Raw genomic sequence first — 23,523 nt, forward strand, 5'->3', positions numbered from 1 at the left:
CAGTCTAATGAAGAACAACAGTATCATATTTTATACCAATATTTTCACACACTAAAAAAAAAAAAAAAAAAAATCAACATTCAATCCAATTATCCAGAGCAGAAGAAACCACAGAGACATATGACTATATTACATTTCAAAATTGTTCAATATACTCAGTGTGGGGACAGAGCCCCAGAAAGTAGTTTACAGGCTCTCAGCCTCACGTGGAGGAGTGCTGGCTCGGGTAGTAGATGGCCGTCAGCTGTAGCCAGTTAGCCAATTAGCCGCTAATATAACTGCTGCGGCTACGAAGGAGAGCCGAGGAGAGTGGAGGAGAGTGGTCGGTGGGTTGCAGACAAAACGGACAGCAGGTCGCACGTCCAGTGAACCCAGCCTCCAGTGAGACCGTAGTGGTATGACTCCCCTACCTATGGCTCCGTGGGTGTTCCTTTTTGGCCTCACCATATCCTGCGTTCTTGTATGGGGAGCGGGCCCAGAGACCCCGCAGGCCTCCCCGCACGACACTCGGTCATCTTGACTACTTTTTTTTAAAAGAGCAAAGATGTATTTCAGTAATCTGCTGAATAATACAATTTTTCATAGACCCAACATTTACCAGACATCTACATATCAAATACTGTGATAGAGAAAAGGGGTTCCCACTTTCAGAGTTTTCAGAGTCCAGTGGGAACTGGTAAGAACAATGGCACGTTTTAATAGCTCTGACAGAGAGAAACAGACTGCTACTAGAGCCGAACACAAGACACAGGCCTACTACCCTCAGTGAAAGCAGACTTGTACCAGGTAGGCTCAGCTTTAAAGGGTGAGAGGCCAACTAGGTGAAAGGACAGAGGGAAGGATTGGGTTACAAAAGCCTCACAGAGGAGCTGGGATTATTCTGAAAGCAATAATGAGGAGTCTTGAAGGGATTGAAACTACAGAGTGACACAGTCTGATTCGTATTTTTGAAAGATTATTGCAGAGGGTACTACTGAAGGCAGGGAGGCAGGAAAGGAAAGCAGTCAGGGTGGGAGCTATTGCAGAATTCCAGGAAAGAAAAAACGGGCCAGTTTCAGGCAGCTGGGAGTGATGATGGAGTGGCAGACAGGTACAAAAAAACACTGAAAAGGAGGAATTAAAAGGATTTTTATTGCTAATTATAATAATTTCCTTGAACTAGCTTAAGATTTTTTTTGTTCTTAATGGTGAACAATTGGGGGTTTCTAAACAAATATACAAAGAACTACTGCTTGAATAGTATATTCTGAACCAAGAAACATAAAAGAAAAAAAGATCAAATATTTCCTAAATGGTAAAAATCCTGAGATGAGAGGTTGAGTTTTTTACTCAATGCAGTGAGTGTATTTACCTAGCTACACTTTCCTGTTTTGCAAATGTGCCCTTTAACGTCAATGATGTTCTTCAATTTATTTGACTAGGTAGGCCCAGTATTAATTTTAGGTTAGAATTTCACTGTTTTAGGCCAAAATATTACAAAATAAAGAGTGACAACAATATGATATTTAAAATAAGTTTAAAGAGTATAAAGCATGAACATTTCTGACTAATAACGTTTATTAAGTATGATAAGACTTGGGTGTTGTTGCTATTTATTTTTAACATCTGAACTGGGCTTTTAAAAAAATAACATCAATGTGTGTGTGTGTGTGTGTGTGTGTGTGTGTGTGTGTGATATAAAAATAGGGAAATACAAGGAAACTAAAAATTAGTCTAAAATCTCATCATCCAGATAACATTGAACTGTTGATACGCAAATTGTTACACAAACAATGAAAGAAAATTTAGGTAAAACATTAGAAACCCAAATATTGAAGAAAGGTAGGAAAGAAGTTTCAATTTCTCTACCCTCAAATCTAACAAGCCCTCTCCCTATTGGTAAGCACAGTTAACTGTGTTTCTGATCGCTTCCAGATAAATATGTATGAAATGCTTTTCTTGGATTTGCACTAAAATAATAGTATGTACACTGTTCGCACCTTGCTTTTCTCAGTTAATGATGTATCTTGTAGATATTTCTATAGCTGCACATACAAATCCACCCCATTCCATTTTATAGATGTGACAGACTAATTCAATTAATTTCTCATTGATATATTTCCTGTTTTTTTCCCCTATTGCAAATTACACTGCAATATCATTGTGCATATGTATATCTTGACAAAGTTTACAAATATACCTTAGTTTGGTAAATTTCATGCATTTAAAAGTTTGACATAAACACACAATTGACCCTCAGAACGTCTGCATCAATTACTCCAGTGTATAAAAGTACCCACTATATCCTAGACAGCACTGGTATCAATACTTTAAATTTTGTCATTCTGAAAGGCAGAAAAAAGAAAAAAAGACAAAAACAAGGTCTGTTTTGGGGACTCTTCTCTATTCCATTTATTAGTCATTATTACGTCCATATCAATAGCCCTCTGGCTCAATTAAGTAAGTTCTGTTCTAAATTTTTAAAAATTTATGTGTTAGAATGCATTATATAGCTTGGTTGCAAATGAGAATTTATCTTCATTGTTGACCAACAGGTATCAATACTACAGCTTCATATTATGCTTTATTATATTTCCCCGAAAATAAGACCTAGACCAGGGGTGTCCAAACTTTTTTCAACGTTTTTCACCAAGGGCCATATGCGGTAAAATACACAAACAGCCGGGCCACTCACTCGAGGTGAAGTACGTATTGCCTCACCTGGTTTATTTAAGTAAACTAAATATATTTTTGGAATTTGTTGCGGGCCAATAAAAAATGGATCGCGGGGCCGCAGTTGGCTAGTCTAGATGCGGGCCCCTGACCTAGATGAACCATCAGCTCTAATGCGTCTTTTGGAGCAAAAATTAATATAAGACCCGGTCTTACCTGGTATAATATAATATAATAAATATAATATGATACCAGGTCTTATATTAATTGTTGTTCCAAAAGACGATTAGAGCTGATGGTCCAGCTAGGTCTTATTTTTGGGGAAACACGGTATCTGGTGGGACTACTGCCCCCTCCATCATTCTTCTTTGCCAGAATTTTCCTGAGAATTTCATGGTTTTTTAGGTGAACTTTTCAAATTAAAAAACAAAAAATTCTGTTTGCATTTTAATTGGGACTCCATTGAACATACCAATACTTTAAGGAAAATTGACACTTTTACTTTATTGTGTCTTCATACTAACAAGCATGGTATGGTTTATCACTTCATGGTCTGTTATGTCTCTAGAGTTCCTAAAGTCTATTAACTTTTTAACCTGCCAACTTACTTACTGTTTCTAATAATGTATGGTCTAGTCTCCCGAGTATTCTAATACATAATCATGTTGTCTGCAAATGATGATTTTACAGCCTCCTTTAAAAAATTATGGCTTTTATTTCTTACATCTTCCAGCATCGGGTAGTATGTTTCAGAACAATGTTAAGTAACGTTGTCTTGTTCCTGGCTTTAGTTTGGATGTGAGCCACAAATATGAGGCACCTATGTAATTTAAAATTTTTAGTAACTACATTCTTTTAAAAGGTCAAAGACTACCGTTAATAATATTGTATACCTGAAAGCTGCTGAGAGTTAGAGCTTAAGCATTTTCACCAAACACAAAAAAGGAGTTGTGAGGTAATATATGTATTATCTTAATCTTGGTAATCATTCCACAATGTATATCAAACCATCACAATGTATACTTTAAATATGAGGTTGGTGCTAAAGTAATTGCGGTTTAAAAAGTTAAAAATAATCGTAAAATTTGCAATTACTTTTGCACCAACCTAATATGTTTGTCAATTATTACTCAATGAAGTTTAAAAAATAGTCAAAATAAACAGGTGATATTAATTGTTGTATTTTATTTAATGAGGTATATTAAAAATTATCATTGTAACATGTAATCAATATAAAAATTACTACTGAGGTATTTTCTTCTTCTTCTTGTATTAAGTCTTTAAAATCCTTCAGCACTTTCAGCACATCTCAAATTAGACTAGCCATGTTTCGAGTTCTAAATAGTACATATGGCTAGTGGCTACCAGATTGGACAATGCATTTCTAGTGTTCAATTAATTAAATATGCTAGCTTTTGCTTCATGATATTTGGTAGTAGGCAATTAGTAGATAGCTTAATAAAGTGTTTGCTTTTTAAAAGACATGGTTAAAACTTTGGCTATCTGTCCAGCTGTCAGCTGTCAACCGATTTTGTACATCTACTGACATGATCACAGGATTTTTCTCCTTTTCACCCAGTACTATGTATGGTATTATTATATTCTAATCCCAAACACCCTTGAATTCCAGGAATACATCCTGAAGGATTTTGTTTATCATCTTTTAAAATAATTCTATAGACTATATTTTATTTGTTTGCAGAAGTAAAATTACAGTTGGACCTCCATATCCTCAAGTTCCACATTGGCAGGTCTAGCCAGCTGTAGATGAAAAATATATATTTTTAAATGTTACATTGTTGCTGACGTGTACTATGTAGTTAGACCTGCAATGGTTGTAACTGTACTGAACATGTACAGACTTTTTTTTATTCCCTAAAACAATAAAGTATAACAACTATTTACATAGCATTTACAATTGCATCAAGTATTAGAAGTAACCTAGAAATGACGGAAAGTGCACAGGAAGATGTGTGTAGGTTGTGCATATATGCAAATACTACGCCATCTTATATAACAGCCTTCAGCATCTGAGGATTTGGTATGCGGGAGGGGTGGAGGGGTCTGGAACCAATCCCCAGAGGATACCGAGGGATGACTGTAGTCTGTAGTTTTCTCATGTGCCATAGTGTTTGTTACATTGGCTTCGTAAAAATGTTGACAACTTTCCTTTTTCTTTATGCTATGAAAGACTTGAAATAATATAGAATTTCTCTATTTCTTAAATGTCTGAAAGAACCTATGAACTATCTGGGCTCAGCAACAGTAAAATCTTAAGTATTTGTAAAATGAATTAAAAATGTGTTTTAACTACAATAATAAAAGTTATTTCAGTGGAATTTTAAGTAGTCAGTACAAAGAGGCATTAAAAGTTAAATATATCCCTGTATCAGAGGATAAATAATTTACTTTTTCCAGATGATTTGTAATTTAAATAATTCCCAGCAATTTCTGGAATCATTCCAAACAGAAGTTACCAATATTAAAATATGTATATACTGTGTGAAAACATTCTATGATAATTAATATTACATTTTAAGCAAATATCAGAACAGAAAAAGAATAATGAAAAGTTACTGAGACTATGACACTGACATGTGAAAAAATACTTTCGGATTTTGATTAAATAAAAGATTACACGTGTCAGGCCTACAGGACAACATCCATTAATCATTACTCACCTAGTATCTAGTGTCTGTCAAAACGTGCTTTTATATTTGGGTATGCTAGCATAAAGCACCAGTTGGTACCACAGTGAATGCAGCACGTGACGTGTTGGGAAAGACCCTCAAAACAGTTTATCTGCCCTCAAACCCACTCTATTCATAATACATTTATTTCCAACGATAAAAATATTTATCACTTGACATAATTGAATGTGTTTTTCCCCTTGAAATAATTTGGGTTTCCTTTAAATAATATGGGTAATTAAATAACTTTTTTGAAAAAAAGAGCTTCTCTTTTTACTCACTGTGAGATCACTCAGTGGTTCGCAGCACTAACTCTTTATGCGTGGCACTCTGCTTTCATCGTGGCTAATTAATGTCCTCCAGGACGACTGATTCCATCTCCTGGTTTCTTCACATGCCTTTGTTGTATTAATTAAACCCCTCACAGGTTTTGGAACCTTTCCCTCTCTACTGGCTCCTTCCCTTCCGCATATGAACATGCTGAAATCTCTCCCAGCCTGCGTCACAAACAGAAACCTTCCCACTCTGGCTTCCCCCAGAACACCACTCGTCTTTTCTCCCTTTAAAGGGTAAGTGAGAACAGATATACCTGTAACAACTCATATATGCCCTCATTTTAATATGCCCTTTTTTGAGTGTGTCACAAAGGGGGTGCAGTGTTAGGATGCCAAGTATTATTCTTTTCTGATGGATAGTCTTCCCCATGTCACAGCCCATGATTAGAGTATATTAACAGAATTACTGTTTTACTCAGTGAGTAAAACACTTTTTGTCTCTGCTTCTCCCCCCATCTGCTTCATGCCTTAACCAAATATGGCAAGGTTTTCTCATCCCTCAACTTACGGTTATGGTGCCATTGAACTTGTAATGGTAAAGGATTATCAAAGACTCCCCAATGACCAAAACAAGTGGACACTTGTAACTTACTCTCTGCAGTAATGTGGCTGACGACACCCTTTTTGTTTTCTATACTTTAGCTTCCTAGCACTTTGCTTTTAAGACTATCTCATATTTGTCCCAAGTGCCTTTTCTTTTTTAAAAAAAATTTATTGGGGTGACAATTGTTAGTAAAATTACATAGATTTCAGGTGTACGATTCTGTATTACATCATCTATAAATCCCATTGTGTGTTCACCACTCAGAGTCAGTTCTCCTTCCATCACCGTATATTTGATCCCCCTTACCCTCATCTCCCACCCCCCACCTCCCTTACCCTCTGGTAACCACTAAACTATTGTGCCTTTTCTGATTTGTCTTCTTCTAAGAGATTCTTAGATGTTGATATGCCCAGAATTCTATTCCTGGCCCTTTATTTGCACTCTACAGAGTTTCACTGGTCAATTTCATCTACCATCATGCGCCTCCCCTCTCTCGAGTAGACTCACGCAAACGTGAACTCAGACCTCCCTCCTGAGTTACAAACTCAAATAGCAACTGCCTACTGTCCTCTCAACCCAACAAGTCTGCTTTGATGAATCACAGGCACCTCAAAGTCAATATGCCCTTCCTACCTGCACCCACTGTTTTATGATTAATGGCATGTCCATACATTTAGTCATTTCTACCAGAAACCTAGAAGTCCTTCTGATGTTCTGCTTTATCTCCACATTCACTAGTTACCTTTGATTCCCACCTTCTGCACCTCTATTTCTCTCACTCGTCTCCTTTCCAAACCTTCCAATATCTAGGATGCCATCACTTCTTGCCCAAATTACTGCAGTAGCTTCCTAACTGATGCCCCACCTCCCACCCTGACCTCCTTTTGGTCAGTTCTTCATCTACCAACAGAGAAATCTAAGACAGAAATCTCATTCTGTTATTTTCCTGCTTAAAATAAATAAAATAAAACCTTCACTGTTTCCCTATTGACTATAGAAGAGGTTCAATCTTTTTAATACCACAAAGTTTACATGATGCCAAACACCTGGGCAATTATTCTAATTGTGGGTTGAAGCATGTGCAAAACTGCCTGCATATTCTGGATAATTCCTGGAACATTAGCAATTATTCCACACTTTCTCTCCCACTCCAAAAAAGCATATGAAGGATACAAGAAAACAAAAGAGAGTGAGTGTGAAATTATTATAGGTATAATCTTGGATCTGCTCTCACTTTTTACCACAAGTAAACTATTTATATGGTCTGAAGTATGTGTGACTCCCCCAACTGATTTTGCCGTGTACTGGAGAAACAGAGCACCGTGAGGCCCACTGGATAAAATGCAAATCTCTTGGTAAAACTCAGAGTCCCCTGTATGCAGCAATGCAGGCTGTGCCCGGCCAATGCTAGGATGTCCCAATTCTCTGTCATCTATGCACGCTGTCCTGTGGAGTTCTTCACTGAGGCAGCCCTGAGCCTCCATCTAATTTCATCTCTTGCAGCTTCTGCTATCAAAGCCTGTTCCCGCCGTATGGAAATGCTAGCGTTCCCACACAGTTTCACTTCTCCACACCTTTGTACATTCTCTTCCCTCTGCCTAAAGTTCCCCTCAGTTATTCATCTGAATGCTAAGTGTCAACTATTTTATCAGGCCTGGATAAAATTCAGTAAGTGTTTAACATGTATTTGCTGAATTTAAATTTCTATGTTGTAGTTCTAGGAAATGGGTAAGAATCCAAGAAGTGATTTCGTTTCCTCCAGATGAAGTGCTCCCACTGCTGTTGGGACAGAGCCTCCTGCAGCCCTGGGGAACTACACTGTCACTATCCCATGTTCTTCTCTTTCCCCAACTCCACTCATCTTTCCTCCCTCCTCCCACTAAAGACCAGAGGGTCTCGTTCAATCTGTGAAGCTTCCTTTCCATATCACAAGACTTGCCCTAGAAGGCCTGGGTTGGATCATGGTCCCCAAGGCATACTGACGGAATTACCTTGGATCCTTACATTCATCTATGTGGAACCTCAGCTATTTCACAAGATGTACCATAGCATTTTAACTGTAAAATGTTACACAGACATTATAGTTACCGATAGGCATTCAAGAAGCTATCATATTGTTCCATGCAATTTAAACTACTTGTGTTATTATAATGAAACCTGAAATACCCACCAATTTGGAAGGGGCACAGTCCGAATTGCTTACAATTAGAGGTTTTAAATTTTTCTTTAAAAAATTGAATTATATTATTTTTAACTACACACAGCAGTTCTCAGCAAGGGACAGAAATGCCTGGTTCTACCCCACCCTCGGGGGTGGTGCTACTGGCATTTGATGCCCAGGAGCCAGGGATGCTAAATATACTGCAGAAATGCCCCTGTGGAGACACACTGAACACAAGACTGTAGGTAACGGCACGCTGTACCTGCTTAGACCAAAAATTATAGCTACTTAGAAGAATATAGAATAGAGCTGGAACAGAAGAATAAATGACACTTGGAGAAACTGTGAACTACTACATTGTATAAGCATCCCTCTCACAATTTTATTATTCCTCTTATTTTTAATGGGAAATTATCTTTAACTTAACTGATATAAAGTTAAGCACATATTACCCATATTTACATTGTATAATTATGACTTAAAGTGGAGAATAATTTATTATTGATTCATGTATTTTGCTTATTGTTAATCAGTGATACAATAACATATATTTCATCATTTATCCAAAATCACTAAAGTTAATCTAAAACAAAAGTGGTGAAACTACTTAACAGAATTTTGTCTAGTTTTCCCAAAATCCAAGTATACAACACATCAGCTTATGTACGCCTTACCAATGCTTCTATTTCTCTGATAATAAGTATTAATACCTAAACTTGAAAGAACTACAGTGTCATACCCAATATTACTACTGAATATCTTTGGCTTACCTCATAAGGTAGTTTATCAAAATATCCATTATTTGGCCCTTCCCTGAGGGCAGTGCCGCTAAGCTTTTTGTTAAGATTGTCCATTCCACAACCATCCTTTTCTTCATAGTCATCTTCTTCCAGATCATTCATATCAATAAGTGAAGTCTTGAGAGAAAGCAGTGGCTTGTCCTTCGTACCATGTAATACAACTGCATCTAATTCAGTGTAATAATCCAGAAGAGAGCTATTTACTTCCAGCCGTATAAGATTTGTGGGAAAATGTATCTGCTTAATACAAGGTTTAAACTGGCGAGCCTGGGAACCATTCACCTTCGTAGGTCTCTCTGACCAAAGAATCTCCCATCTGCCAAAGAAAGAAACTTCTCTGTAAAACAGTTTAGAATGAGATTTACTGTTACCGTAAGGCTATGGCTGCATGCCCGATACATTACAGTGTGAAGCAAAGGCATTAAATAAAGTGTATAGAACCAAACACAAGTATTGTTTCCAGAACATGAACAAATTTTAAGAACTAAATGCCAAAGACCTAATTACTTAAATTATTTTTACTACATTAATTGTTTTTACAACTCCCTAGAAAGTCCTTTTTGGCAGATTTCATGTGGTCAGTTAAAAACTGGAATGGGTAGTTAGAGGTGGAGGTACATGAAGAACAACATTCAGTTTTAAAAGAAAAAGTAAACCCAAAGTAAGAAGAAAGCACACGTGGTAAAGCTCTCTCGTGTGCATGTCTTAAACCAAATGTGTAACCTAACTTATCATCTTCCTCACAAAGGTCTCCTTTTCTACTTCTGTCACTATCATCATACAAAATCAAAATTTTTATTATCTTTGATTTTCTTTTATCCAGTTATTAAGTTTTGTCAAAATTTTCATGAAATTGTCTCTTACATACGCCCTTCTCCTAAATTTCCATTATTGTCATCTTTCAGTTATCTGTGTATCCTCATTACCTAGCAAGTATCTAACACCTAACAGGTGAATAACATTTTTTCCTATTCCTCCAAAATGAACTCCTCCTTTCCAGTCAGATTAATCATTACTTTTCAAATAATAAACTTATTTCCACCTTTGTGTCTTTGTTCATGTTGTCTCCCCCCAATGAAATACCTAACCCACAATTATCTGCCCATCTACTCCTCAAGGCCCAACTCTTATTCCATCTCTTCATATGTCTTCTCATAAAACTATTTTCCAAAATTACTTAAAGATTCTTCATAACATAGCATCATTAGATATATATAATATTCTCATATATATGTCATAAGTAAATATTTCTCTAATATTGCTTCCTAATATAGCAGAGAAAATTAAAAACACAGACTGGAAATACTTCAATAAATATTTTTATGCTATTCCTAAGTATTTATTTTAGTTAGCAGAATTTTTTAATAAAGATTTTATGTCAAAGACTAAGAATATTTTTAAGTCTCTTAATATATACAACAAACTGCTTTCAAAGAAGCTTATGCCAATAGTATAGAAGAATCACCAGTGAGAGCATTAATTATTTTTAAAAATTACTAATTTCATAGTGAGCTATATCTCCGTATGACATAATTTATAATTCACTGATAACTAATAACACTTAAAATATTTTATACACTTATTAATTATATGAGGATTTTTCCCCGATATGTCAGTTCCCATCCTAGGCCCAATGACCTACTGAGATCTAAATCTAAAAACATGTTCTTTGTGTATAGCTTGATTTGTAGTATAATGTAAATTACATTATAAAATCACAAATATAATCTTAAAGAAAAGCACTGACTGGAGCAGGACTATACTATTTTAATAATGTATTCGTCTACTAACGTCCTCAGTACCTTGCAGTACAGACAAGGTTAATGTGATGCCTTAAATTGACTTCCTTAACCTTTCTTGCTGTTTAAACATACCAGGGTTAATGCTATTTTAGTACCATTCTTGCTTCTGACTTCTATATACCATGGATATTATATATTTAGTTATACATGTATCATAATTTCTACATATATCATAAGACAGCATACTTAAAAAGTAGAATGTTAGGATGTAGAAAGATTTAAAACTATATCTAAATATAAAAATACTTTCAAGTATCATTCCCTTATTTGTATTTTATTTTGACTTTTCTTGATAACCTAAAAAGTAAAGAGAAATAACAACAAGATGGGAAAGTTATTTTATAGGTCTGTGGCCATTTGACTCACATTAACGTTCACTATGAGACTAATAATACAAACTAATTTTGAGGTATCTTTATTAAAGTGAATTTTTATTGAAAATTCCCTACTAGAATATGTTATTTCAAAGTTAGAAAGAGAAAGTTATTTATTTTACCAAACAAGAGACTATAACAATATCTTTTTTATTCTAGAAAACTAAAGCCAGAATCTTAAAAACTAGTTAGTGAAAACAAGCAAGCAAATACAAACACATGTATTCTCTCTCTCTCTCTCTCTCTCTCTCTCTCTCTCTCTCTCTCTCTCTCTCTCTCTTCTGGTGAGACAATCCAAAATCTTAGTCCTCTAGGCCAAGGGCAGCGCTGATGTGATTAAGCTGCTTTAACTCATGGCCTTTGTAGTCTGTACATTTATGTGTTTACTATATACGCTCACACACTGTGTTTATCTACTGCACACATTGGACAACCTCCAATGTTCTATGTGAGTATTTTAAATCTACAGTATCAGATGTGCAAAATTCAGCTTGGAATCCCCTTCAGGCTGTGCTTCGGTCTGTACTCGGACCACTTAATTCTGGGATAGTAACCAACGGCATTCTTTTCACCAGCCCACTTACTTCTCTTTCTGTTGAGTGTACTGAGCACTATGAGTCCAGTGCTTGGAAACAAAGAAACAAACCACTCTGTGTGACTGCTGAGCGGTTGTTAGCCCACTGAGAAACTCTCTCTAGGGATCCCTGGAAGCAGCATGTAGATAAGAGAGGAAGAGAGAGTTCATCAACGGAAACATGAAAAAGCAAGTTTTCTAACGTATTCAGATTGGAAGCCAGGCACATGGATGCAAAAAGCTTCCCGAAATCAAAATTTCTCCTGGCTAGCACGTATATCTAGTAGCCAACACAAAGAAGTTCTCTTGCCAACTTTCTTCCATTTCACCAGTTGAAAGTGAAGGGATAGAACTGGAAAACAACAACAATAAAAGTATGCTGGCAGGGGTACCTATACACTTCCTGCCTCCCAGCCCATCTCTAATTAGCGCTAACAAACTGGAATCTGCTTTAAAAAGGATCAACCAATACAAGGTCTGGTCAATTCTGACTTAAATGTCAAAATCATGCTTCTTGACCCACAAAGTCAAGAAGGCCAGACCACACCAATTTGTGAAATCGTTGCGTAAGCAATTCCCTTTGGCAGCAAATTCTCTGTCAGTTACTTCCTTTCTCCTTGCTTTCTTAACTTCAATATCATATAGTGAAAATGCTTTTAACACTCAAAAAACAAAAACAAACCAGAAGAGATCCATACCATTAAATTTTATCCCCAAATAACTATTCCAATTAGTTTCTTTAATACGGCCTCGTTTTCTTTCTCATCTTTTCCGTCTCTCTCTTCCAATGTGTAACCCTGGGCTAGCCTAGTTTCTGACTCTTACACAAGCATCCATTAAGATCTTATCCTCAAGAATAGGACATTCTACACCACCGTTTTTTGTTGTTTTTTTCCTTAACAGGGCACTAGGTAAGAAGTCAGAACGCTCTGAGATCTTGTAGAACAACCTGTAACTTTTCTACTTCATTCGTTGAACAAAGAAATGCAACCGGACGAAATGGGGAAAGATTGCTTTTAAATTCTGAATATTCTAGGACTACAAGTCCATTTCCCACAAATAAATTCCTGAGCTACTCCAACACACTCTCTCATTTGCTAATTCCTAAGGTGGGCATAAAACCAGGTGCTCATTTAAATTAATAAGCAGTATAGTCCAGTGGTTCCCAAATGACAGTGTGTGATGGAGCTTTCCATGACTAGATATTAAAAAAAAAAAAAGGACTATATTGGTATATATAAAAATATGCACACATACATGTGTATATTTGCCAACCATTCTTTATTTGAGATTCTTATCATGCTAATTTCTCAGGATAAACTAAGCTTACTTTTTATGAAATGATGGTGACAATAAATGATGTTGGTGTTTCATTTGTTTGCCTTTTTAATGTGTGCCTACTTAACAAAGTACATAATCTGACAACCCTATATCAGTTCTCTAATTTTTATTATCATTATTATGTTCACTGGTTTATTGTAACTGACGTTCCCTACTTAGAGCTCCTGGACAGGCCTGTGTGCCCCATCTGCTTGCTGCACTCCGAAGGGCTTCTACCTGCAATCTTCTTTAGAAAACTACCTGGGTTCCTGGGGCCTCTATCACTCAGAGGGTGGCATGTATGTGCCTTTATTCCAATCATTTTCTTTAATACGATCGCAATCTCTTCCTCCTCATGTGCATTCCCCTTCCCACTCCGCCAGCCCACAGCCAGGGAGAGATGGTGCAGGAGCGTAAGAACCCTTCCCCCCAGCAATTCTGCTTCCAGGCAGACTGGAAGTTCACAGGTGAAATCCTTGCCTGGCTACTTCCCTTCCCCATGGCACTTTCCCCAGTCCCTTACTGGTTTCCCCAGGAGCACTTCCTTAACAAATCATTTGGACAGGAAGAGTCCTCTCAAGGTCTCTTTCTGGGGCACTGGATCTAAGAGCTCTGCGAAAGCCCAAAGTCTGGAAATCACTGGTCGAGATCTTAAGAGTCACACTCAAAGAACATCTGCATTCATCTGGCTCTCTAGCAGAGATGGTGCTCAATCAATATCTTTGTCTAAATGAAATTCACCAAAATGTTAACAGTTACTGAATCTGGGCAGAAAAACTGTGTTGTGTTTTTTTTTCTTGCATATTTTCTCTTTTGGTATTTTCTAACAAGTTTGTTAAACAGCAAAAAATCTATTGACTCCATAATCAGTAAAATTTAAGAGGCTCGTTTTTTACTCTCCAATAATACATATTGGTTAGATTCTTTCTCTTCTAAAATTTAATGGTATTTTCAGTAAGATAAAGCTAAAAATCAGTTAAGTACATTAGAGATACATTGTAAATGAAGTTGTCTGCTTAGCTCTCAGTTAAGAACCCAAGAGCATAATTTATACTCAAAATCACGCAGACATTAATTTTCAGATTAAAGACATTACATGTTTCATAGATTTTATCCCCAAATTTGTTCAGCTTTTTAAGAAAAAAGTGGATGACTTTGTAGGTAAAAGGCAAAGAATGACTGAGTCTAATAAATCAATTCTCACCTATGAAAGGATCCTGCCTAAAGTACTTTTTTTTCTTAGGAAAAAAAAATCTGTGTATTAAAAGATGCTGGCTTTCTGTGTTTCAAAAACTTTTGATGTATTAATAATTGTTCACAATGAATTAGCCAAGTAATTCTGAAAAGAACAAATAACGATTATATAACACCAGCAGTCTTCAGCTTGAGTTAAGTTGTCCTCTGCAGTTGTTTACTAGCATGCTGGAAGTTCCCTTAGAGTTAAGGAAACAGGGACGTTAAGGAAGCAGTGTGACAAGTGGCAGCTGATCCCTGCCCGCCCTCCCCCTCCACAGCTGGGGTCCTACAGTTTTAATTGCTAGGGGCTAGAATAAGCTCATAAGGGCAGGGAATTTTATCTGTTTTGTTCATTGTTTACTGATGAGGCTTCAATACCCAGAAAAATGCTTAGCTCGTGCTACACATGCAAATATTTAATGAATGAATTTATAAACTGATACAAAGATCTAAAAACTGATCATATTAACAAGAAATAGAAAAATGGGCAAATAATATGATGAGATAGCTCAAGGAGAAGGAAATATCAATGGCTCTTAAACATGAAAAGATATTCAACCTCAGAGATAATAAAATAATTTTAACTTAAAATTAATATGAGATAACTGTTTAGCAATCTAACAATGATATTAAAATGTATTAACACAGTCTATAGGTGAGGCTTTGGTAAAACATGTATGCAGTATGCACATACATTGCTAGTGGGAATAAAAACAGGTAGAGCCTCTTTGAAGAAAAATTTGGCACTATATATTTAAATTACAAATGCATAGACCCTTGGCTCAGCAATCTTTCTGGGAACTTACCCACAAATAAACTTGCACACATGTAAAGTGACAAGGTTATTCACTGTATTAATGTTTACAAGTATGGAAATAACTAAGTATGCATCAGAAGGGGAGTCGTTAATAAGGTGGGGTACACATATACTACTCTGTAGATTACTTGCAACTGTAGAAAAGAATGCAGAAGCTCTCTGCACTCATATGTAAAGATCCAATACATACTACTAAATGACATAAGGTACAGAAAAATGTGAACAGTGTGCTTATTTTTGTGTACAAAGAAAATAGGAATATATTTGCTGATATCTGCATAAAACTATGGAAAAAATACAAAAAAAAGTAGATAAGAGTGGTTTCTTTGAAGGAAGGGTATGTCCTGGGCACATGGAGAACACAGCACACACAAGACTGTGTTTTGCACTTTCTAATTATTGAAATGTGAATATACCACTGGTCAAATAATTATATTTTAAAGAATAAGGAGGCTAAACTACAAGAGCAAGAGATAGGGGCACTGCTATGCAAATTAATGGTGTAAATAAATAGGCTTTTAGAGAGAATGAATGAATTACTTAAAGCAACATTTATTTTTAAATGAATATGCTTGTTAGAGAAACATTCACCTAATATTAAAGCTAATCCTCTATGGACCGCCTCTCAGTATTTAAAAGCAGTAACATGATGCCTGTTTGAAAATACGTTAGAAGTCATAGTTCCTCCTAACTTCTCAGAGTGGGGCATGTTTCAATTAGTTCAAATCATGCTTTTCGTTTACAGAAAATTCTGTGACATGCAAATTTCAGAATCTATGAATATCATGGTGTGAGGTGCTACAGGTATGAAGAATGCATTAAATCTTCACATGCGTGATCTTTCCCTATCACAAAACTAAGGAAAATTTTAAAAATCAAATTTGCTTAAATGACTTTAGAGAATGATTCCAATAAAAATGCCCTCCAATGTTAAAACAACCAAACCTTCCAGCCATCGAGCTCGATTATTAGAAAATGAGTCTTACCTTACTTCAGCTGGTGGACTTGGGGAATAGGGGTTTGCAGAACAAGCTAGAATTCTAATGACTGCTCCAGGATGATAGGTTTCCAGAACATGCACAGCTGTGGGATACACCTGTTGTTCAAAAGTAAGTTCCACATAGTCTTGGCTCTGAAAGTTCGGCGGTGTCCTCTTGAATGGCAAGGGAGCACTAGGGCACTGATCCCACCATGTTCCATAAGTTCGAAACACAGCCGTCTGAGTGAAGTCACCAGAACTTGGGAATACATTTGGTACACCCGCCAAATTCCACATGGTATAGGACATACTATTCTCACTTCCATAATGAGAGCTGAAGTCCACCACTTCTTTGGCATACTGGACCACCTCTGCATTCAAAGGGGAAGTTCTGCTGTTGGATTCTACAGTTCTATGGCTGTTCATTACTTCTCCTCTTGCAGCTGTCCTGGCTCGGCGCCGAAGGCATAAATAATAAAACATAGTCAGAACTGTTAACATGGGGAAGACTGTTGACATCTAGATGTGAATTATGAAGTTCAAAAGGTCAGATGTCCTCAGAAAGACGCATGAACTCTTTGAAGGATGTTCTAAAAAAAAAATGAATGGCTTGGTGAAGTAAAATAATTTAAATAAGCATGAATAAGGTAATAAACAGGCTTTTAACTCAAGGTAATTTCCGAGAATGAAACTGAAAAACCAAAATTCACAGTAAACGTGAATCTCTGGTATAATCTATCTAATGTGTTTTTAAGAAAACTAAGTATTAAAAATGTATACAATTTTATGCTATATGAGAAGCAAAACTAATATTATAAGGCAATGGAAGATGAATGATCCAAACCCCCCTATTTTATGCAAAATTATAGCTATCATTCAAGAAATACTAAGTCCTTGAACTTTTAAAATTAAAGTTATTTAAAATATATGGTGAACCACTAAGACAGTGCTGTAAATCCAAAAGAATCTTTGGCATTTTACAATTTCACTTTTTTAACAAATGATTCCCTATTATTAATTATTACTCATGTCCAAACACGCTAAGTACGGATTTCACATTATAGGAATATAGTTTTCTGGAGGTGACAGTTAATCCAGACAAACTAAATTAACTTCCTTACACATCACAGATCACCAGACAGTGTTTAATTTATAACTCTTAGCATTATTTGTTAGGGCAGTCCACAGCTGGCTGGCATCTGGTTTGTTGCCAGCCACTCTTAGAAATCACTCACCCCAGATAGAATGGTCACAGGATACACACAGGAAATGCAAAAGTTGGCACTCATCCATGTGGCCTGCAAATTGCATGCTGATTTCAGTTACAAATGTTGAAATGTGACATTCTTTTACCTGTAAGATGAGAGTTTTAGAAAATATTTCTATTTCCAACTTAGGAAGTCAAATATCCCAAAAAGATTTATCATAGATGAACAGTTACTTATTAGACAAACAACTTTCAAATTGAATAGGTCACATTTTTCTGAATTTGTGAACAATTAATGAATAACTAACATATATATTTTTAATTTTATGAATGTATAAATACAGTAATGAACCCTTTCTATATAGAGATTGTAAACCCACAGCTTATGAGTCAAACTATGCCAGCAGACATATTTTATTGGGACCAAATAGTGGTTTTTAAAATTTTGACTAATTTGCAACTTTTAACAGTCAAGAGGACCCCAGTTAGAAGAGGCCGCAGCTCTCTGGGTGACTGCCATTGTTCCAGCCAGCTCTACCCAGGGCTGACCTGTCTGCATCAAGTAACCTCTTGTCTACACAAACAAGGAAATCAAACATAATTATTTTTTTACCTGTAAAGTCTTAAGTTTAACTTCTCCTAAGTAAAAGAAAGGGAATGTACCAACTTTTCTTTAGTAGAGCAATGTGCTAGCCTTTCAAAATTTTAGCACTTAGATTGTGAAACATTGTAATTTATAAAACACATAAATAAGCTTATTCCTGCTATTACCTTTATATCAGATATATATCCTAGATCTACAAGGGTCTACATTAGGACTAAGTTTCTTGAAGGAGGGAATCTAGCCAAAGACCTTTGTTTCTCAAAGTACTCAGCACATACTACCGTGTTTCCCCAAATATAAGACCCAGCCAGACCATCAGGTCTAATGCATCTTTTAGAGCAAATATTAATATAAGACCCGGTCTTATTTTATTATAATACCACGTATAGTATAATATAATATAATATTGGGTATAATATAATACTGAGTCTTATATTAATTTTTGCTCCAAAAGACGCATTAGAGCTGACGGTCCGGCTAGGTCTTATTTTCCAGGAAACACGGTAAGCACAAAATATTGACATGTTGACAAAAAGGTGATAAGCAAACAAAAAAAATTATGAAACTCTAAAATAATGTAAAATTACATACTAACATGTTTGTTTCTCAATCCCAGCCAGATCCAAACTCACTAAAATGCTTGACAAAATGTAACAAATAAAACAGTAAAAAAACAGCTGCAAGTGAGGAAAATCCACAGTTGTAAGAAACAATGAGAAAAATCAAAGAGCAGAGAGCAAGAATTGAAGCTAATATGACTCATGGAACCAGGTACAGGCCTTAATGGCTATAAGGAGATTTTTTAACACCCATGCAGAAAGGTCATTTCAAGCCACAGGTCACATTAGGAAGTACGTTCATAAAGCCAAAGCTAAGGAAAAAGATCGCCCTATCCAAGAAACCAGGAGTATGGAAACTTAGCTCACTGGCCAGGAAGCCCAAGTAGACATGAATGAAATCCACTTAGGCAACGGGGAAAGTCACCAGAGTGAAATCAGAACCCCGTTCGGCATGTACCATGCACAGACTGGGGGCCTAAATTCATACTATCTTTATGGTGTAGAATCCACACTAACCCCCAAACCAAAACACTTACAAAGAAAAAGTCCTGAACTAGTAACACGTTAGGACCTGTTAGGGGCAGATGGGAAACCTCTTTGCAGGGATGCTTCCACAGCACAGGACAAATTAAACCCTTTCTAAGATGTATCACATTCAAAACCTACTGCCCACAAGAGAAAATGAACCACGGTGAGGGGCAGTCCAGCAGGTAGACTAACTGGAAAAACTGGCACCCCAAGAACAAGCAATAATAGCACAATGTGAAAAAGACATTTTCTGGAGAAGAGTAACAAAGCGTGTATTAAAATACAGAAGGTGTTTCTGCAGCGCATGTTCCCAGTGCTGATGTATCATGAATCAACAAATCAGATTCGCCTCAGGACATGTAACACCAAGTGCTGAAGTATAGGTCATGTTACAAAGGTGGGAAAAAGTCATTATCTAGGATATCATTTGCTTATTCAAACATTTCACCTGCCACAAGTATAAATCCCACAAGTAAAAAAAAAATTTCACAACTGCACAAACCTCTAATCTTTAACAGCAAAACTTGAAAAGATACAACTCTTCCTTTTACCATATATACCAAAGTAGGCCCCCAGGTAAATTAAAAAGAATAGTTTTCCAAAGAATTACTTGTTTGCTCACTTTCTTAAAAGAAAAAGAACTAATGAAGTAAATTTAAACTATAAAAATGAAATGTGGGGAATAAAGACCAATGCACAAGTATCCAACTCAACTGATAGATCAGCTGATTTGGAAGACTGGATGTTTTACTCCTGGAAATCTTCAAGAGAAGGACAGAATACCACCTGCCAAAGTGGACGCGTGAATTTGGCTGTATAATCTTTGGACATCACTGCTCAATCCATAGTCTATAAATTGCTTCCACTAAGCTCCATTCACTTTCTTTATAAAACTGAATTTATCACAAAGTAAAAGTTTTACAAACCAAAAAAACACCTCCAAAATAAGGTATCATCATTCATGTGAATGTTCACCATCATTCTTGGCAAAAAAATTGAGACAAATTGTGAAAGTCAAATTCTATTTGACATACCAAACCACAAACTTTGTAACTGTTTCCCAGTGAGCTTTTACCACTGTGGATTATGGGATAATATCAAAAGCAGCAAGACTGTCATATGGACAATATCATTTTAAGACTGTGTTAAAGTTAAATACAATTTTGCACTGAGGCAACATATAAAAATGAGTTATAAACTGTAAATATATATGTTTAAATTTCTTTAGTATACAAGAGAAATGTAAATGGATGCTTTACTTTTTTTCCAACTATGAATAACAATTTTTAGAGTTAATTTTTTGTGAGATGAAGCTAAACATGACAAAATAAATTTCTGAAAGGAGAAAAAGCAGGGTATAAAACACTGAAAAAGCAAATATATTTATTCTTTTATCAGCAATACAATTCAGAAAAATGCAACGAAGTTAAAACCTGTTTTTGAAAAAAAACAAGACATAGAAATAAAAAAGAGGAACGTGCAAACCCATTGCAAACATCCTTCATTGATTCTAAACTCCTTTGCAGTCAACTAAGAGGATACACAAAAGCGTTTTGGGGTGGGGAAGAACATATGGAGAAGAAAGGACAGCTCACTCTTTTCCCTGGGAAATGAAGCTGCAGAAGGGAAGAGAGCTATAGTCTCAGGACACATGTGGGCAGCTACAACTGATACAAAGTCCAAACTGTCCAGGCACATCTGGAGTTTTGCCAAGGCATGGAGGCAATTTGTGATAACCAATAAACATCCCAATAGTCAATAAACCCAATGCAGAAGATACCATAACTCTATTTTGTGAGGGGAACGGGATTCAAAAACAAAGTGATTTTTCCCACTTTGTGCAAATAAATAATTATTAGTCTCGTACACTAAATTTGTCCAAAAGGGTGATCATAAAATATACCTTTTGGGAGACATTTTCTTTTCCAGTTCATTCAAAATGCTGCTTTAATTTTAAAGACTCTCACAACATATATAAATATTATTTTCCATTTAACAAAGAGTCTAAATTAGAAATAGGGTGATCTTTGTTTCATTAATTGTTTAATCCAAACACTGATCAACAATGATTGAGGTGAGAAATTCTCTGTAACACACTGAACTTTTTTACTAGCATCATCAAGGAATACAAAATAATAGCCATTTTAACTTGTATCATGAGACTTCCATACTCCTTGGGAAACAACTTGCTTTATAGGGCATGATTTTATTACAACTTTATTTTCAACTACATCTTTCATATTATAAAATGCTTAACAAAGTTAAATAATACAATTACAGAGAAAGCACTAACAGTGGAAAAGAGAAATTAAGAGGTATAGACAAGGGAGAACATATGTTTACTACTGAGATTTGAAGTGAGATGGGGAATCGATGAGGCGGAGAGAAGCAGGATGGCAGGAACTGCAGAGAAGACGGCTTGTGCTTCGGCAGAGGAAAACGAAGGGAGGAAATGGACTTTTCATGAAATAAACAAAAGGAGGCAATGGGAATGAACTTGAGCCAGGACCACCCAAAAGCTAGGTTCATAGAGTGATGAAAGAACCTGGAAAACACGATGAAAACTCAAAAGAGGATTCTTAACTTAAAGCGAAAAGATACAGAAAAAGATAAAATGGACAGACAATAAAGGTATAGTCATGTACTGAAGGCAAGTCACAACACAAATCTTACTTGCGAAATATCCCACAGAGACATGTCAACGAAATGAGAGGGGGGTAAAAAGAGCATTTAGGCAGCTTTGCAGCCTAATACTAAAATGAAAGAGTGCATAATGTGGTAACAAATCAAGAAAAAAGGTGGAACCTTAAATGTTATTATATTTCTGTATCCTGCTAAAACTGATCAAGAGATACTATTTTGAGGAAACGACTTTTCTGGTTGAATCTAGAAATCAAGACATGGAGGAATGAAGGAAATTATCAATCGAGAAGAGTGGAAGTATACTTGAATTTGGTGCACAGCTAACACTCATAACCAGCCCTCTGTCCTGGCCTGCCCGTCTAGGTTTCCGTGGCACCACAGGCTCTTATATCTCCTTCCGCCTCTCAGATAACTGCTTCTCAGTCCTCTCTGAGTTGCCTTCTTCCTCATTCTCAAATGTATAGAGGTACCATTAAAGGACGGCTGTCTTGCTGATAAAATGATACACAAGAACGCTCTACCTCCCTTGGCACTAGTCTTTTCCCTCTCCCCTCTACTTCCACATACCCACTCACGTGCGGCACATCCACCAGAATTACTCCTCTGCTTTCCCACCTGAGCGTCTCCAAGCCTGCCACCCAGGCTGAGTTGCCCTGGAATGCCCTTGCTCTTCCTCAGCTTGGCACCTTTTTTCATCCTTTAAGGTCAGGTGCAGACCTTATCCATCACCCACTTTTTGTTTGCTCATTCATGTTATCTGTCATTTCCTATATGCTGAGATAATTTTCTACTCAGACTATGAATTCTTCAGGTTCAGAGAATGTGTCTTAATTATAAGTACACCTATAGGACCTAGCACAGGCCAATACATTCTCAATAAACATTTGTTATGTTTTTTGAATACTGGCCGAGAAGATGGCAGGAGAGAATGAACATAACACAGAAACGAAACCAGTGATTCTTCCAGATAAAGTACATGTAGACCAAACAATGAAAAAAAGTCCCTTTCCTTGATATAGAGAAAAAGAGGGGGAAAATGGATCATAAAAACCAAAACACAATAGGTAAGAATCAAATGTATGACCTTCTTTGAAGCCATTTAATAAGGAATAGTATACATATTGAAATTTTACTGTTCAAAGAGAATGTAAAAAAGTAGTAACTTCTGTTAGTACAAAAGCAGCCCAAGTACGGAAAAGACTTGACCTTGCCCACAAAGAAACTGATTGAAATTAAAGAAAAATTCATGAAAGAAATGATTGCAGAGGTAAAGAAAGCTATTTTCTCAAATACAATGATTTTTTTTTTAACACTCTAAACCTGTGTTAAGACCATAAGGTGATTATGGGAAACTGGAAAAACTGGATGAAAAAGTTCTTTAAAAAGGGGATAACTTAAGAGCAAGATGGAACAGACAGTTCATAAAAGGCAGTAAGAGCAAGGGTAAAAACACAGGTTGATGTTGTTCTGGTATTAGATATGCTGGGGAGGAGCAAAGGCTGAGTATTAGCCAAAGCATCCTTTTTCTTCATCATAATTATTTACATTCCAATGTACTACACTGAAAAAATGTAACATTGTCAGGAGACTACTGGGGTAGAATATTATGACTTTATGTGCCTCTCTTTTCCTCTAAGTAAATTTTCCTCCAATGAAAACATTTTTTATTATGATTCCAATTTTTAAACAAGTTCTCA

General features: G+C 36.2%; 1 protein-coding gene across 2 annotated transcripts in view; it reads right to left on the reverse strand.

Annotated features, from left to right (window-relative positions):
• The window catches only part of FBXL4 (F-box and leucine rich repeat protein 4), a 68,055-nt gene that overhangs the window by 35,982 nt on the left and 8,550 nt on the right, over positions 1 to 23,523 (reverse strand). Inside the window, exons 2-4 of one of the 2 annotated variants that reach the window (XM_019743411.2) lie at positions 17,520 to 17,637; positions 16,292 to 16,874; positions 9,153 to 9,498 (exon numbers count right to left, since the gene is read on the reverse strand). In XM_019743411.2, the coding sequence (XP_019598970.1) occupies positions 9,153 to 9,498; positions 16,292 to 16,803 (858 nt within the window). In that variant the 5' untranslated portion in view covers positions 16,804 to 16,874; positions 17,520 to 17,637. The remainder of the gene's footprint in view (positions 1 to 9,152; positions 9,499 to 16,291; positions 16,875 to 17,519; positions 17,638 to 23,523) is intronic. The other variant, XM_019743414.2, reaches the window with a different exon arrangement.

The sequence above is a fragment of the Rhinolophus sinicus genome, linkage group LG05 (genome assembly GCF_036562045.2).
Source record: "Rhinolophus sinicus isolate RSC01 linkage group LG05, ASM3656204v1, whole genome shotgun sequence".
In the NCBI taxonomy this organism is placed as follows: Eukaryota; Metazoa; Chordata; class Mammalia; order Chiroptera; family Rhinolophidae; genus Rhinolophus; species Rhinolophus sinicus.